Source organism: Dufourea novaeangliae, unplaced genomic scaffold (genome assembly GCF_001272555.1).
Source record: "Dufourea novaeangliae isolate 0120121106 unplaced genomic scaffold, ASM127255v1 scaffold130, whole genome shotgun sequence".
Classification (NCBI taxonomy): domain Eukaryota; kingdom Metazoa; phylum Arthropoda; class Insecta; order Hymenoptera; family Halictidae; genus Dufourea; species Dufourea novaeangliae.
The window spans coordinates 526,967-546,610 of NW_015374004.1; the positions used below are offsets into that span (position 1 = coordinate 526,967).

General features: G+C 35.9%; 1 protein-coding gene across 1 annotated transcript; it reads left to right on the forward strand.

The window, feature by feature from the left end:
- Nucleotides 1-1,947: 1,947 nt before the first annotated feature.
- Nucleotides 1,948-16,189, forward strand: LOC107188158 (arylsulfatase B-like). Its single transcript, XM_015576407.1, has 8 exons — nucleotides 1,948-2,088; nucleotides 4,418-4,577; nucleotides 9,911-10,137; nucleotides 12,134-12,395; nucleotides 12,481-12,638; nucleotides 14,172-14,466; nucleotides 14,556-14,833; nucleotides 16,004-16,189. Exons 1-8 carry the CDS (start codon nucleotides 1,948-1,950, stop codon nucleotides 16,187-16,189), a joined length of 1,707 nt encoding a protein of 568 aa, XP_015431893.1.
- Nucleotides 16,190-19,644: the final 3,455 nt, after the last annotated feature.

Consider the following 19,644-nt stretch of genomic DNA (forward strand, 5'->3'; position numbering starts at 1 on the left):
TTGACGTGCATATATTCTGTGTCTTCTGTGAACTTTGTATACTCTGTATATTCGGTTGTGTACTAACTACATGTGTATTACATACTTCTTGTAAGTATAATCTGTATTCATTTTGTGCATAATTTGATCTTAGAATAGAAACATATTATATACATATATGTGCCCGCATAACAAACAAGTAATATTTAAATATTGTATAAATATAGCTCTTCAATATTTGTAAACACACGGTGAATGATGTATTTCACCAAACATGGTATGTAATAATAATAATAAAAATAAATGCGATCAAATTTTAAATATTGTATAAATATAGTAAATCGAAATGAATTGTTATTAAGTTTGATTTTATTTTGATAATGCTTTCCTTGATTAAATTTATATTGCAATTAATCAGTATCGATAATCATTTTTAATATGTGCTAATGGCGTTTTTTAAAGAGATGCATTTGACTTAGTTTAAGTTCGATATATACGACGAATTACGTATTTTAAACGACTGCTTCAGTCCTAATTCAGGCCTGTTTAAGATATCTTGATTTGTCACATTAGGCGGCCAGAAGCTGTGCCTAAGCTGTTCGTAAGCTATTCACGACGCCTGAAAGGCGACTGGAACGACTGAAACAGGCGTCTTTAAGCCGTCGTGAAGCCGTCTGTGTGCTATCTGGGTAAATGTTTCGATTGTTTATTAACATTCGAGTCACGGGAAAGTCATTAAAATCGAAAGTAACGGTGTACCTTGCCTGCGACAGTCTACAGGAACCTTGAATATTTCATTTTATAATTTGTTAACACAAACAGGTTTCAACCGACGATGCTCCGCTTAAGGCCATTTTTTGGGGATACTAGGACTACGTCATGTACGAGTTTCATCGGCATTCACGCATTTTTCACAGAGATATCAATGTCTTAAAAAATCTTTGTTTCTTTTGTTTACAAGCAATTTGCAGCTCAACCGGTGGCGTCACCCTAACAAAACAAATCTCGTTGTGTAGATTATTTAATTACCTATAACTTTTGTATGAAATATTTTCCTCCATGTCTGCCCAGTTCCCAGATATAAGCCGATAAGTAAATCAAGAATCTGATTTTTGCAGTTAAACCGTTCCCAATTGTTTACTCTAACAAATCATCTGTTACTTATAGATTCTAATTCTCAATCATAATTACGACTGCATTAAACAATAAAACATCTATTAATTTTTTTTTTATGAAATGGTATATTTCGTGCTTAATTCGGCTGGACTATATATGTAGTTAAATGTATGAATTAAATAAAATCAAAATATAAACAATTAACACCTTGTATATGATTTTAATTTTAAATGGTAAAAGAAAAGTATTTTGCAATAAGCAGACACATATGCAAACAATTGTTCAATTGTTTAATTAATTGTCAGAGCATTATAATTAAATTCTTATGTATAATTACCTTTTAGAATATATTATATTATTCGAATACTATAGTCCTTAACTCTGTTACAGGAATATAAGGCATGGGTCCGAATGGATCCTGCATTCGCCGGGTGAAGGTTAATCTAAAGAAAATAGTACCAAGACTTTTACAATAAGACAATACCTTCTCTACTGGTGATATAAAGCAAGCAACTTGCAAGATGCACAGTTCAGTAGTGTTCTTGACGCAAAACTGTTGTTAACGAGTTGACAATTCTTATCGATAAGGGAAAGGTGTAGACACAACTACCATGTGTGCACTTACATTAATTGTCTTTTAGTCCTTGTAAAAATATCTTTTTAGTTTGTGTCAGCAAAGTTATTCGATTTTGTGTGTACGTGTCAGTGTCACTCTTTTTATAAGTGGTTTAATATTTTAAAAAGTATCGTTTGTGTAAAGTAACGTGTCTATGTTTAGTATATGCTTCAACGGAATTCATCGAGCGGAAAAAATTCTTTCAAGTGTTCAAATTAGGAAGAGTGTTTGTTACAATGAAACGTGTAGTGTTTTCCTCATTGTGTTTAATTCTTATATCCGGATGTCTCTATATTGTGTTATCGCAAGGAGACCAATTGGAAGGAAAATCGAAAGTCCAACGGCCGAATATAATTGTTATTATCGCGGATGACTTGGTACTGTTATTATTATTATTATTCTTATAATTTATGTAAGAAACTGGCGAGTAGCAATGCAGGAACAATTTGTAAACAATAAAATTTATTGCTTTAGTACTAATATCAAGTCGATGTATAGGTATGAAATTTAAGAATTTGAAAATTGTTAGCTTCAAACAAATATTTTGTTTTAGTAATGATTGGTTTATTAGTCATTAACTTAATTATCACTAATCGGTTGTTATTATGACATACAGTTTTAGACATTGAAAAGTTAATTCACAATATTATAATTTATAATTTAATACAGGGATTCAATGAATATACTATGTTATTACTGTAAAGTAACATTAACACCAGCTTAACGTTTCAAATGAAAATATAACGTCGCAGATAGCACATGACGCCTTGAACACGGCTTAAAGGCGCTTTAGACTTAAAATAGCCGTAAAATAGACGTCTTTAAGGCGTCGTGTGTTATCTGGGTTCAAAGCAAAATACTGATTCTGTGTTGGTTGGAGACAGTTTACGAAAGAAAAATATTTTTTCAAATTTCCTAAGTTTTCCGCACAAAACCACTAGTGTCGTTACACTTCTCTGAGTCTCTAAAAAATAACACCTTGCTCATGGGTATCCATCACCTTGCACGGAATGAAATTGAGCCAAAATTATTAAACGAAACCATCCGGAATTTAAATCCAACGAACATTCGTAAGACTTAAGAAACGGACAGTCCTAGAACATCCAATATTTACGAAAATATAAAAAATATTTATAAACAACATCCAATTTTTTATTACTTCCAGCACGAACGTTTCTAGAACGTCCGAAATTTAAATCTTACGAACATCTTAAGGATGTCCAAAATGGACGTAGGATATTCATATATAAACAGGTCATGAAACGGACGTTCTTTCGATGTACAGTGCTATCTGGGTAGTAAAGCAGTTAAATATTGTTTCTATCTATGTCTAAGAATCAATATTTGCAGTGTACATTATACTGATAAGTATCTATATTTGTAATATAGAGATTATTAAGAAACTAAATAGAGACAGCTGTACAAAATATTCAATCAAAATTATAAACTCTTCATGATAGCAAATACCATTGTGTTTGGAGATTGGTAGACAACTCGTTTAAAGTAGTAATGTAAATGTTGAGAAGGAATTTAATCATTTAGAATTTCTTTAATAAAATTATAACAATGAAATACTTATTTTCAATAGCAAACTGTTATTCAAACGTTATATATGTAATTGAAAGGAAGGAAAAACGTTAGGTACCTAAATATGACCAATAGCTATGCACACTGATTACTCACCGCAATAAAAATGCTAATTCCGTCGAGGCAATGAAATTTTCAAATGATTTTGTATACTAAAATATAAACGAATTAAAATAGAAATCTGACATTCTGCAAACTTTTCTGGAAAACGATTCCTCTGTAAAGGAAACGATTCCTCTGGTTTAAAATTTACAAAACATCTGTGTGCTTTTCGAAAAAAATTTTTATTTAATGGGTAGGAAACATGAATTACGGTTTGTACGTGTTAATAATAGTGATCTCAATACAGCACTATACACATAAAAAAATTTAATAATAAGGGAAAGAATTTGGTATTAATTAACATCGAAATTTGTCTCATCTTGTATCATAAATATTCCCATTTTTATTAAATGAATTGCTTTGTCTATATCATGCTGATTTTCGTTTCTATCATTAGAGAATTTATGTCGTATACATATGGTTGTTAGTGGCAGGGAACATAAAAAAAAATATCATTAGTTAACATTGAATTTTATTAAGTAAAAGGGATTACTCGATGTACTTCAATATATCTGAATCTCCTTCTTGTGACATGTGGGCTGAAGGAATGCTTATTCGTATTTGTTGCTATGTGTTCTATGTTACATTCTGCTAGTGGACCCTGAAAATTCGCACAACAGGGAATATCTGCACCCACTTTAAGTGGATGCACGTAACATTGAGTTATTCTTGAATAAAACTTATTCAAATATGACACAATTTACGTATTCCTTGTTCTCATATCATGTACCTTATCTATCTGTTTATACAAGAAAACGATGCAAATTGTAAGCTATAAATGTTTATTATGAGATATTTTTTTAAAATACCTGCATGAAATCGAGAGTAATTTAAAATTTTCTATCAGACAGAAATTTTCAGTGGAAATGAAATTCAAATAACTTTTATAAGCTCTAGGTAAATTACGTATCAATTTATTTATTAGCTGTGCCTGATCAATTTAATTAGTCAATTAGTTTTAAAGTCGCAGGTTTTAACGCAGTTTATTAATGTTATACATTAAAAATTTTATTTGAGGGCTGGAATGATGTGAGTTTTCATGGCGCCAATCAAATACCTACGCCAAACATAGACGCTCTCGCTTACAATGGTGTCATACTGCAACGACATTACGTTTTGCCGATATGCACACCATCAAGGACAGCATTTCTCACTGGACAATATCCTATTCGATCTGGTAAGTCGCTCTATATACTTGACAATTGCCATGGCATTCTTGGGGATACATATTTATTAAAAATAATCCACACAAAGTTGATTTTATTCGATTATCCTCTAAGTTATTGTTCATATCAAAAAACATGTTGGATAAAAATTGCAGATCTAGACAAGGAGCATCTTTTATATTCTACTACTTTTGTTCATGCGACGAACGGTTTTAAAAAACAATTTTAAAAAGTCTGGAAAAATTGTAAAAGCTCCTTTTAATTTTAAAAATTGAATCTTGATCATTTTCTATCAATAAAGACTTTTAAAAAATCTATACTTTGTATTTTGGATGCCAAAGGATTATTTTTGTTTTTGAAGAAGGGGTATGGCAAGCTAAAGGGGTTAAAAGTGCCCTTAGGCTAGTTAACTTAAATATATTTCAGGAAGATCGAATTTTTCGAGCTGCCTCAATGCATCGAATATGAATGCATGCTTCGAATACTACAACCAGTATTGAGAGAAGGTGCCGAATAATAATTATTTTCTTGAGTTAACTTGTTACGGTTGCTAAATTACTAATTCCACTGATCACCATAAATAGTGGAATATTTTGTGATTGTTATGTTCTTGTAAATATTTCATTTTAATTTACTTCCATTCTTACGGGTAAAATATTGCAAAATATGAACTGATATTATTTTAGATACATTCAATTACCATTTTGAATATTTTATTATAGTTTCATGAATTTCGTAACGTTATTCATAATGTCTTTGTTTTTCGAATAACTCGTAAGTTATTTGTTGTATGAAAAAATTTTTCAAATAAATGTTGCATGATTTCCAGAGGGAATGCTGTAATCTGTTCTTTGTTACTTTGCTTTTTGATCGAGTTATGAGGGTCATCTTCAGTTTTTTTAATGGATGCCTAATATTTTTTCTCGAATTCTGAGAAAGCACCAAATTCTGCGTAAAAAAAGTATTATACCAAATAGGGTTAAAAATGAATTATTCGTAAAATAATTTGTAAAACAAGTTTTATTTCAAACGGCGTTCGAAGTGTTGTCCATTACAAACAATGCACATGCGTAATCAGATTATGAGTGAACGAAGAACTTTCTCTAATGTTTTTGCAGTTATTGCGACACATGCACTAATAATACGTTCTCGCCAGAGAGTAGGGATACAACAAGAAGCGGCACTCCGAGCGGCACCTTTGATGTTACTTGATGCCTTGTCCCTTTAAATTGGTTGTACGGAGAAGCGGGATTTTTTAAATGACTAAACTAAATGTATCTCTTTACGTCACCTTAGCGGCTAACAATTAACAGTATATTTGTGTTATTACTTTCTATGTATTACCAGTAATGGTTTCCTAAGTATTTATATCAACCTTATAAAATTAACAAGTTAGGAAATAATAAATATAATTAAACATATTACGAATACATTACAGAAGTATATAATAAATATAAATATTTGTGTATGTTACTTATATTTATTAGAGATAAATATGTTACAAGTACATCATAAAAATATTTGTTATGAACATTCTGAAGTCTAAACAATTTCACAGCCATTGGCTTGGCATTGCCGATTACCAGATCTCACCACGAGGAGGTTGCTGCGAGTGGAGATCCGTAGAAAAATTGACGGAATTTGGATTCTGAACGGAATGGACGAACCTGATGCGAAATCAGGGAGCCGTTAGGAAATGTTAGTTAGTGCCTCGTAACTTTTGAATTTATAATTAATACAACTCAAGCGGTAAAGTTGTATTAGTGTGGGAACGGTCGACCTGATATTATTCGAAACTAGAGGAAACTAGTATATCTAAAATACTACAGACTTCTGGATCGTGTTATGGATTCAAAATGAACTACACAGATTTATAAAATAACAGTATAATTAATCAGTCTTTGGTTACAAATGTGTTGTGTAGTGTTGTCGCGTAGTAATAATTCGTAAGTAATAATGAAATAATAACTATTACCGAAATAAATAGGTGCTCGGTATTAACGCACTGGCGATGCGGGGCTTGCGAGTGGATTTTACGGAATAATGCCAAAGTAATAATTCTAGCCGGAATTAAATAAAGTGTTCACGGTTTATTACAAAGTTAACTAGATTGGAAAGGGAACTTTAGCCCGATCTCACTAACGTAATGACCAATTCACAAGAACGCGATGTGACCTGAAGTTGCGTCACGCTTCCTAGTTTTTTGGTTACCACGCCGTGGAAACGGGTTTTACTCCTTCGCTTACTCAAGAGATAACGAAAATATAAGGGCGTTCTCCTTTGCCGGGTGCGAGCTCAGACTATTAGAACGAGGGATATGATAGAAAATTCTTCATACGTAACATAATTGTAAACCAAACATTGGATATTCGTTGGTAAATTGTCATAACTTTTTCGTCATAGGCCCTATTTTGGGAATTTGTAGTCAAAAACACTAACTATATCCCAACTAACTCCCAACTGTTGAATACCGTTGGTCAACCATTAATTCTACTAAGCCTGGTTCCGCGACTTTCCCCATCTTATGGAAGTAGACACGGAACAGGCCGTGCCTTGTCAAAAGTTGCGTCGAATAATAATTTACCACGCCATGTTGGTGATTGGTCCAAGCGTTGAGCTCGCCGATGAGGCGAGCAGTTCAACTACCGCGCGATTCTCGCGTCCATTCTGACCCTCAGGGTGTTGGCTCTGGCAGTTGGCAGTCTCTTTGGCCCACGTCAAGGCGAGAGTTGCCTTCTGCTGGTGGACAAAGCGTCGCTCCTGGACACGGAGGTCGGCTGGGATGACTCCCGCGACCACCATTATTGTGGACTCGGAGACCGTACGATAAGAGCACGCGACCCGAAGGGCCTCTCTTCGTTGCACTGCGGCGAGGCGCTTACGATACTTTCCGTGTCGCAGCGCGTCGTCCACACCATAGACATATATAATAGACTGCGCGGTCTTATGGTAGGGATGAGGTTGGCAGTAGAGTGAGAGGATAATACATGGAGTCACAGACTTCTCTTTCTAGTGGGACTGTTGGTGGGGGATTCTCCTACGGCTATGTGAAGGCATTACATGCGTGCAGCATTCCTTCTCCTCATCGTGCCCCAGTCGCTTTCTCCCCTCCCTCGGCGATGTGCGAGCGAGAGTAATGACTCCATCGCTACTTCTGTCCTTTGGTCTCGCTTCATCACTACCATAAGGCCACGCAGTCTATTATACAGGGTATTTCACTTAACTTGACCACCTTAAATATATCGCTTATTTTGTACGATAGAAAAAATATCAGGATAGAAAAATATTCTGTTCGAAGGCACCAATACGGTGATGGGCCGAATTTTTTTCTCAAGGTCATTTTTTTCGAGATTTCAAGGTCATCGAATTTTTTTTAAATGGGACTACATATTTTCACTACAACACTCTTATAGCATATAAAAAAAAAAAATTCAACGAGGTGCAATATGTTAACCTTCACGTGACCTTTAGTGAAAAAATCATGAAATGTTTATCAGTAAGCTCAGTACGCGTTCGGGGACGGTAAATGAAGGAATTTCAATTTCATTGCAACAGTTTTTAGTTAAATCTTTATTTTAGAAGGTGTTCAAAATGTGCACCATGAACCTGGATACATTTTTGGAGGCGGTAAATAAATTCTTGCTGTACATTTTTAAGTTGCTCTGCAGTAATTGATCTACATTCATGTAGAACCCTTTGTCGCATGTTTTCTGCTGTTGTGGGAACATCATTGTAAACTTTACTTTTTAGGTGTCCCCACAGAAAGAAATCAAATGGCTTACCTTAACCCTAAGATTTACTTTGATAATAATGCTTGTAAACATACTTCAGCCGATGAAAGGAGAATACGAATGTCTGTTTACAAGCACAAGGGACAATTACACGGTACACTGTTCCAATGAAATTGAAATTCCTTCATTTACCGTCCCCGAACGCGTACTGAGCTTACTGACAAACATTTCATGATTTTTTCGCTAAAGGTCACGTGAAGGTCAACATATTGCACCTCGTTGGATTTGTTTTTTTATGTGCTATAAGAGTGTTGCAGTGAAAATATGTAGTCCCATTTAAAAAAAATTCGATGACCTTGAAATCTCGAAAAAAATGACCTTGTGAAAAAAATTCGGCCCATCACCGTATTGGCGCCTTCGAACAGAATATTCTTCTCCCCTGATATTTTTTCTATCATACAAAATAAGCGATATATTTAAGGTGGTCAAGTTAGGTGAAATACCCTGTATGTCTATGGCCCACACTTCGGCGGGGTACAGCAGTGATAGGCAACCGCGCCCGCGGGGGCATGCTGCCCGTACGGGCAGGCGGCGGGCAACCGCGGGCTCCTGTGGAGGGGATGCGAGGCAGGAAACGTTACGACATATTTGTGTATGAATTGAGCGATAGATATGTGCCTCCACTCACTCATTTCCCCCACCACTGCTACGTGCCCGCACGCTGCACGCCGTTGCCCACCAGTGAGTTTGGCGGGCGCTGAGTTGTCCATCACTGTCGTACAGCATAATTGCTTCAGCGGTGAGCATAAGGAGTCGCCTCTTATAGGGTCGTGGGCCTCAAATGTTTGTCATGATGCTGCTCAGCAACGTCGTCACCGCGCCTCTCTGTCCGCTGCACGTCTGTTCTGGTCCCAGAAAGTGAGCTTGATACCGAGCATCATCCCCTGGTACTTCACAGTTGCCTTGGTTTGGACCGTTACGTCTCCCACCTTCATGGGGCGCAAGGTGTCGATGCGCCTCTTCGTAAAAAACACGATCTCGGTCTTCGCTACCGTGAGTTCCAATTCGTGGTCGTATATCAAGGAGCAGACGCGACGCATGACCTGATTGAATTGCATCTGTGCCGCGACCGCACCCCTCGCGATGATAACGGCCGCAACGTCGTCCGCGTATCTAATCAGGAAAGTGCCTCGGGGCATATCCATACGTAGGATGGCGTCATAGAAGATGGTCCATATAGTATGGAGCCCTGGGCAGCCCCTGCAGTCAGCTGCCTCTTTTTCGGGCCGTCCTTTTGGTAATCACCGATGATCCGGAGGAAATACCTGGGTATCTTAAAGTCCGGGTCCAACGCGTCTAGGACGTACTTCTACCTCACCGAGCTGAAAGCATTTTTGCCTAACAAAATACTGACAAGGAAATGTAACATTCCATTTTGGAAATACTAGATTATAATATAACTTGCCCTTAAACACGAGTTTACTTGGTGGAGTTTTCTTTTGAGTGAGAAAGACAAATCTACCATCTTATACCCATAAAAAGCATTTAGTCTCACAGGAGTATTCACAACAATAAAATCATTTTCATTTTATTATATATTTTTTTTTACGTAGGTATGCAAGGCTACCCACTAAAGGCAGGTGAACCTCGCGCAATACCTTTGAATAATAAACTGCTGCCAGAATATTTGCGAAAATTAGGATACGCCACGCACCTCGTAGGAAAGTGGCATGTTGGCTATTACAGTGATGATCACACACCAGCATATCGGGGCTTCGATACCTTCTTTGGGTACTACAATGGATACGTTAGCTATTTTAATCACACCATTCAACAAAATGTGAGTTTCATTTTGTATTTATTTTTGTTTAAATCATTTAGAGCAAACAAATGAAAAATTCCCAATCGTTGATTTAGAAAAGTTTTAACAAATATCAGATTTTCCAACGACGAATAAGTTCGTTTAAGAATCACAAATCTTTCAGTGTCTCTGTATTTGTCTCATGGTATTGCACGTTGACTTTGCAAAATTTATATCACTAACCAACAGTTACAGTAACGTGTAAAATATTTCATTCGTATGATAAATAGAGTCAGACTATATTTTAAAAACACATGGTATAGTAGTTGTAAGTAATAAATGATTTTCTATGAACTGTTATAAATCATATTCGACATTTTTGGCGTGTATAGCACTTGTACAGAAAAGTAACACATACTTCATTTTCATAAATGAAAATTCCATTTTTACGGTACAAAGTGTACGGAAAAACATTATTCTGTACTTTCGAGTTATTTTTTCACATAGAATTACAAATTTGACGCTGGGACTACAACATATGGAACACCCTATATGTATAATGTTTTATGAATTTACTGAAATTTGGATATGGTGGATCAGTAATAACACGATATATTTAGTAATCAGAAAACAAAACATGTTTATTAAAATATGATCTTTTACTGTTTGAAGTATTACTTTTTTCTTTACAAATATAGTGATACCTTACTTTCACATATTGTTGAATAATACATTTTATCAAATGAATTCTGTGATTATATAATCCTATTGGATCATTTAGAATGATCTACAATATTTAAAAACAAAATATGCGCATCCAATTCTTGTAATAGTATGTTACAAATATGCAAAAATTTGTTAATATTACTCTGAATGAAATAGAATTTTATTTTTTTTTAACATAATCGACAGATTTTAATAACATTATTCAATTGATATATTAAGCCTCCTTCCTCCTGGATATATTAATCTTTTATTTAAATTACATTATGTATCGTGTACGTTACTTTTTATGGAAGTCCAATTTTTGAATCTTTTCGCAATGGAAACAGGTATTTTTGTAATTGGATTTTTAAATCAGTGTCCATACAACATACCAAACCAAAAATAATATATAACTACTGTATGAGCCCACGCGAAGCCACGCTACTACTAATAAGTAAGCGAACTCGCCTACAGAGTGCACAACAGTTTGACTGATGCAAGACTAGGCTCTGTCCTTGAGGTCCATCTGTAATGCCTTTACTACAACCGCAGAAAATTCCCGCCACCCACAGCCCCATTAGGAAGAGAGGAATTGACCCTCGCTATTGCCCTCTCTGTCTTGTGTCGACTTCAGTCCACATAAGACTGCGCAGTCTATTATACAGGGTGTCTAAAAAAGATTGGACAATCCGCAACATGCATATTCCTCATGCAAATACAAATCGAAAAGTCCTTTACTGTTTTGTCATCGGATGCTTCATTTCCGAGATATTAACAGTTAAATGAACTCCAATCAGCTGAGCGTGGTGGGCCACACATACGCGCAGGTACAGTCAACAAGCAGAGGCCAGTGATTTGGGTCGTGCGCTTCGTGGCCGACTGCTCAGCTGACTGGAATTCATTTAATTGTTAATATCTCGAAAATGAAGCATCCGATGACAAAACGGTAAAGGACTTTTCGATTTGTATTTGCACGAATATGCATGTTACCGATTATTCCATCCTTTTGGGACACCCTTTATATGTATGTCTAAGCTGATATGTCCGTATACAGTCGGTTGGTTTCGGGATCCCGATATGTTACACATCTACTGTCGGGAATCTGTTCGATCATGTCCGACTCTTCACGACGCAACCCGTGGCTTGAGAATCCCATGATTTGGGGTAGCTGCACACGCATAATATCTTAACATTTTCTTGTTACCGTATCTAATCTTTTATTGAAACAGAATTGGAAACTATAAATGTTGTATACGATGGTATACACACTTAGTTCCAAAAAGAAAAAAACGTATTTTGAAGACATAAACTTAAGGAAAGTTTTTTTCAGAATCATATCGGCTACGATTTACATTACGATATTCCCGGAAAATTGTCTGTGGACTACAATTACGAATATTTGACTGATGTTATAACGGAAAGAGCTGAAAATATAATTGTAAACCACAACACCAAGAAACCTCTTTATCTGCAATTGTCCCACGTCGCCGTCCATTCTAGCGACTCCAAAGATGTAATGGAAGTCCGTGATAAGGAAGAAGTGAATTCCACTTTAGGCTACATTGAAGACTTCAGTAGAAGAAAGTTTGCAGGTTTGTAATACAATAAATTATAGGTATTCCTTTGTCCCTGTACATTCTACGTATTAATCGCAATCCACAAATATTCAATTTTTAGGTGTACTTACAGTTTTGGATGAATCTGTCGGTAGAGTGGTTAACGCATTAAGGGAAGCGGATATGTTAGAAAATTCGATTGTTGTCTTCATGTCTGACAATGGTGCACAAACTGTGGGCTTATTAGAGAACTTCGGATCGAATTATCCTTTACGAGGGGTAATTAAGTTCTTTTAAATATTCTTCACTCGTGTCTTATGTGATTTATTCGATTTGAATCTCCCCGTACGAATACACCTAACAGCAGAGTTCTTGAACCCTTGAAATGCCCTGAAAGTGACTTAAAGGGAGAGACTCCTTTGGGGTCAACTCCGAATTGATCGAACCGCTGATGTAAACAATCGAACGCTAGCGGAAACATATAATCGATATTTCGGACGGCTTGATAATACATCTAACGGCAGTACCTACAAATAAATTTTCTTCCCCGTTACCATCAAGTTGGGTTTGTGTATCTGCTACGCGAAGCCACTGTTGCTGAACTGTATCGATTTTTCCTACGCTGATTCTCGCCAAACGTAGGAAAAGAATGGTGCGACTGAAAGAGATTTGAGAATGAAAATATTGACGTACTAATGTTTGCAACGATTAATGGCATGTAAAATATTTTTCAGTTAAGCGTTTGTGTAGTTTTTCGTGAAACCTAGGATACCAATTTTTGAGATATAGTTTTGGGACAATAGAACTTAAGGTTTTACATGTATTTACTATTTTTGAACAGCTTCATTTAAACCATTATTCCAATGCTCCAGTATAAATCTTCTGGTATTTAAAAAATACTATTGACTGCAAAAAAATGTGCTTCTTTACGTGGCAAACTGAAATATACTGTGTTCAAAATAGCATCGATTCCCGGAAATGAGGGACTCCTGGGATGATTTGAAACAACTTCTTCCTTAACAAAAATGTCACCCGAGGCTTTGTTAACGAGTTTATACGTTAATAAATACTACTAATTGCAACGCGTAGCCAACACTACCGTGGAAGCTCGGCTGGTAGACTCGTGCTCTGATTGGTCGAGGTTTTTCATTATTAACTTGTTAACAAACCCTTGGGTGACATTTTTGCTAAGTAAGACGTTGTTTCAAATCATCCCAAGAATTCCTCATTTCCGGGAGTCGAAACTATTTTGGTACACCTTGTATACTCGAAGCATAAGTGTCAGGGGTGTGCGGTACCCGACATTTCGTGATCGGGTCGGGTCGGGAGAAGTCGGGCGAGAGCGGCCGAGATCCCGATAGTATAAATCACATCGGGATGCCAACAGATGTCGGGTCACGTGAGATCTTCGGGTCCCGAAACATATTCGGGTCTTGTAACATCTTCGGATCCCGATGCGATTTATACTGTCGGCATCCCGGCCGCTCTCGCCCGACTTCTCCCGACGCGACCCGAGTCTCGGGAATCCCGTGATTTCGGGTACCTGCATACCCCTGATAAGCGTGCATTCCATCTTGGTGCGGATGTTATCTTTCTGCTATCAGAAAACCTTTAATTTCAGAGCTTTAATAATAATTTTAAATATTCTTAATGTGTTTTCAAAATCTTATACTAGCAGGTAATTAAAAAAAGAGGGACAATCAATTTTTTATTGTAAAAATCAAAATATCCCTTTGTAAACATATTTCAAAAGTAATTTCCAAAAGTTATTCGCGTATAGAAAATATTTTGATACGATCTTATGGTTTTCAGTTAAAATTTACGCTATTTGAGGGTGGCGTTCGTGGCGTAGCATGCGTTTATTCTCCCTTAATAAAAAAGAACTCCAGGATATCTAATCAATTGATACATGTAACGGATTGGTTACCAACATTCTACTCCGCTGCTGGCGGTAATTTACAGGATTTAGAGGTAAATCTTGACGGAATTGATCAATGGTCCACCCTTGTTTCGGAAAAACCGACCAAACGGACTGGTGTGATGTTGAACATTGATGAAGTGGAAGGAACTTCTTCGGCTATAATCGGAAAATATAAATTAATAAATGGTGATCAAAAGCATGCTTTGCTTTATGGCTTTATGATTCACATAATCATTACTATTAATTAATAATCATTTAATGTTCTTTTAATATAGGAGCAAGCATTCAGTATGGTGGTTATTACGGAGACAGTGGTATGAGCTCATTGTATCCTGAATACAATGTATCGCGCGTTTTAAAATCTCTTGCGGGGTCTGCAATATCCAAAATATCAAAGTCCACGTTAAAAGATAAGAAAATAATTAAGCTTAGGGAAGAGGCAAGGGTGACATGTAACAAGTCTACAACGTATCCAAAGTGTTCGGGTAGATGTTTGTTCAACCTATACCGAGATCCCTGCGAAACAACAGACCTGTCATCTAGGTATCCAAGGGTATGTAAAGATTATTTTTAATACTGAAAATACTATGTTATGTGCAGTACCAGCCAAACAGATGAAACCACTTACTGATTTTCTCTTGATTCGCAATTGACATTTTTAGCAATGTTTACTGTTATCCATAATTTCTTTTAGTAAATGCAGACATTTATAATTATTTAGATTTATTTGTTTAACGGGTAAACTTTTACTTTTTTAGCTTTTAAACAATATTGATACGCTCGGTCTAGTGTAATACAGTGAACTCTATGTATATTGCCACGCGAGGCACTTCCCCTTCACACGTACTTTCGATCACACAAATTCGCTCTCCCATTACGTTACGTACGCCGTCGCACCAGCACTGAGGCCGTGGCTATGACGATAGAACTTAGCATGGAGGGGGCTAAAATCATTGTCATTTTACTCCCCTACAGCTCCAACCATGGCAATATAGTTAGAGTCCTCTGTATCTATGGACCATATAAATATTGAATGGTTTTTTCTTAACACCCTGTATATGCAGATTATACAGTATTAGCAAAAATTATTGCATCACGCGTGCACTAGTGAAAAATTGTAGAAATTCAATGTTCCATAACTTTGTTAATATTAATCAAAATTTGTTTAAAGGAAAAACAAAGTATAGCTTGGACCTTCTACTTTTTTGTCTTTTTATTCGATTTTATTTAAGATAGTTCCCAAGGGGTAAAATCTACCTTTATAAAATGACTCGCAACGCTACCACAGAAACTGGGCTGAAAGACTCGCGCTCTGATTGGTCAGGGTTTTTCGTTAATATCTCGTTAACAAAGCCTCGGATAACATTTTTGTTAAGGAAAAAGTTGTTTCAAATCATCCCAGGAATCCCTCATTTCTGGGAGTCGAAGCTATTTTGGAACACCCTGTACAGCTGCATCGCAATTCCCAGAACTTTAGAGACACCCCTTGTATATTTGATCTACATTTAACACAACTATTTCTGTATCATTTAGCTTATTTATACAGATTGGTGTATAGTAAACATTGTTTTGAATAATTTTAGATCGCTATGTTAGTAAAATACTTATAGTACACACATAATTTCTTTTGTCTGGTTATTACTTCTGCCTTCATTATGCTGTATAAATTAGGCAAATGTTTAGAATCACTGCAGACATTTTAAAAGTATTGTTTCATTTACAGATCGTTGATCAACTGAATCAATATATTGAAGAATATAACAAAGTTCTGGTGCATCAAACTAACGCGCCAGTGGATCCAGCCTCTTACCCTGAACATTTCAATGGAACGTGGATGCCTTGGATAAAATTGTCGAATGATTATGTCTCCTTAGATTTAGTTTCTAGACGCAGTGAGAATATTAACTAACAGTAATTCTTTATTTTTGTAATTGATATTTAAGTTGCTGGAATAATTACTGAAGTAGCAAAACTTTTATTTTCACGTTGTACAACTGGAATAAGGTTCATTCCTTATTCCGTTATAAGTAAAGAAAATGGTTATGGGACAGTTAATTGGAAGATTAAGATGCCTATTTCTTGCTGTGCGTTTTTATTTTTTTCACAAGGATGATCTCGTGGTTAGTGATAGAAATCGCGTTAGAAATTAAATCAGATACTCAGCAGTTATAAAATATAATTTAATTTTACCATCGATCCTTCTTGTCGTTATATCTATCGAAAACGTAGGGTAAGTTATTAGAAGAATAAGAATTTCTTACAAGAACACTTTCCTATTTCGTAATTCAATTATTCTCTCAGCGTCAGTTTCTTCGTAGGTTTAATTCCAAACATAGTCATACAAAAAAGAATTGTGGGCAATTGAAATAACGTCGGGCGTTGAAGCATGACTGCCGAGCAGAATAGACGCGAGAGCAAGTTTTTTTAGCTAGTTACAAAAAACAGGATCGCTCTGTTGTTTGAGCAGATGATTGCGCCATTTTCATGATCTAAACTTTAATAGCATTTAAGTATAACTCTAACCTTAAAAAGTGATGTTCAAAACAATCATAATGGCGCAGATACAGATTCCTCTCGATTATTGTCCTGAAATCGGGTCGGCGCCGGGACAATAATCTTATAGGAAGAAATGCTTCAGACCCTTGTAACCCCCCCCCCCTTCAAGGGTTGGGGCTGACGCCTGGACAATAATCGCATAGAACAAACCAGACAATAATCGAGAGGGGTCTGTAGTTGGTCAATCTATCCCATACGATTGGGGATAGATGGACCACATACATGGTGTAACAAAAATGTTGAAGGACCCGGAAATGGGAGACTCGTGAGGTGATTGGAAACAAGTTTTTCTTTAACAAAAATGTTATCTAAAGCTTTGTTAACGAGATATTAACGAAAAACCTCGACCAATCAGAGCGCGTGTCTGCCAGCCGAGTTCCCGCGGTAACGTTGGCTACCAATCGCAACGCGTAACAATCTTATTAATTAATAATACAAATTTCGAACTTAATCTTATAATTTTTAATTATTTAGTCTGTAATAATATTAATTATCTAATTTGTTCTTTTAAAAACATTTGGAATTATTATGGAAAAAAATAAATAAATGCTCAGTAATTATAATAATATGTATAATGTTTCTGTTTAATAAAATAACATTGTTGATGAAAATAATTGTCACAGATCAATTTAAGAAATCAAAGGAATATTACTTTTATAAAGGCGGCCCATGTGTTATACTAATTACATGTGTCATACAAAATTTTCTACTACAAAGACATTTGAGTACTATATTCATTATTGCTATAATATTTGATTTTCCTATCTAATACATAATGGATATCCTATGTATTGTCAAGGCAAAAATGGGCATTTTTTGATGATTTGTAATATTTTATTGGTCACTCAAGGGTTCAATGGAGAAGAGATCTTACTATTAAACATTGTTGAAATCTAAATATTTTAAAGCAAAGTTATTTAGATTTAAAATAATAACAAAATATTAAATAAATAATTGTACGAATTTCCAAACACCTACTTACTTGCAGCGATGATACGTTTCTTCATCTGAAGAACTCTTGGCCGAACATATTGTTACGTGAAGAGAATTCATCGTGCGTCGTCCACAACGAACGTTTTACAATTTCACACTCAAAGAGGGTAAGAGTTAGCTAATAATTTCTGAAATAACACATACATTCAAAAATTCTTGAATCATAGGAGGCTTACTTAGTAGTTAGAGTGGCTCAATACGTCTGTGTTCAATTATGCACTGCAGAAGTTTGAGGCTCCAGAAGCGGACCAATGACAGTAAGAGGCGATAAAAAGTTTACAGGGGAGAGAGCCAGGTTCCCTTCTTTTTAACGACGTTATCATTTACAGATTATGCTGATGAGACACTGTCGTTGCAGAGTATGTTGATGTCTATTTAATAGCATGGTATCAGCCTGATTAATCTTTGTTTCTGCGGCTATGCGTCTTCCGAGACTCCAAATTTCAATTTCATTGGCTAAACAAAGGGTTTGATAATATACCTACATGTATCAGGAGAAATATTTTATTCAAACATTTCTCTCATCGGATTTTGGATTTTGATTTCTTTAAAAACGTGTGCCGTTAGATGAAAATTGGTAATTTATGTTTCTACTATAATGTTTAACGCATAAATACAATTATGTTTTGCGCATTACATTATGGGCGTAGCCAGGTTATCAATCAGGGAGAAGGCAATGTAATTTTTTTCCTCTGGGGAGGGGGGGGGGGGGGGAGGCAAAGTCCAGTTTTTTTTTTCTAAAGTAGTGCAAAAATCGAATCGCGGTACAAACGAAAAATAACGACTTTCGTTATGCTGAGTGGTTAGACCCTTCGTTTTTGAAGTAAATTGAACAATATCAGCAAAAATTGGTGCGTTTTCGGTGTCCTTTTCAATTTCAACATTATTTAAACATATTTAAATGTCTATAACATAATAACAGTTTATATCATCTTGTTCAGAAAAGTCCAGAAAATGATTTCCTGTCAAAAGAAACTGAATAACTATTACTGTAAAAGTACAACACAGCTCCAAATTAAAAAATTTGAAATTAAAAAAAATATGATTTTTTCAAAAACTGAACGTGCTGGGAAGAAACGGTTTGCAGATTCGTATTCAGCCCATAAAAGTCAACCAGGAACGCCTCTTGAAAATTCTAAAAAAAAACGTAATTTTATTACGCGTTGAACAGTATTATCCAAACATCGTATTGATCAATCAGTTTAAGTAGTCACATGCTTTTGCAGAATTATTGTATTTATAAGGTGAGCGTAAAAATATTCCTCCATTTTTTTTTTTTTTCATTTTCGTCAGTTCAGAAGTTGGTGTTACGGCTCATTTAGCAATTTGCTTATTTGTTACGAAGAGGCTCGGGCCATCATATAGATGCGTTGGCTTTGCGCGTAATCGCGAAGCGGGTTGAGGGGGTTGAAGCTCGTGGAATGAGAGGTAACTTTTGCGATCACGGCGAGAGTTTGGGGTTTAAGTCGCTTTTAATAGCCAAGCAGCTGTCGCCGGATCTGTTTGCCCCCTTTTTATGCTAGACGTCTTCGACGAATAATGGTAGGAAATAATCTGGAACGAAAGAAGCAAGCATCCTTTGCGGTCCTCCACCAATAAACCGTCTTTAACTCGTTCTCCTCTTCACTTTGCATACCGACCAACCATCAGAGACGTCACTTTGAGGGCACCAAGTGGAATTGCAAACGTAATTAATACGGACCCTCCCTCGATGATTCATGTGTTACTATAGAGATCATGCACAACATTCACAAAATTGTTTGTTTATGTAAAATATTCACTATTTTCCATATATTGACTAAACCTTGAATCATT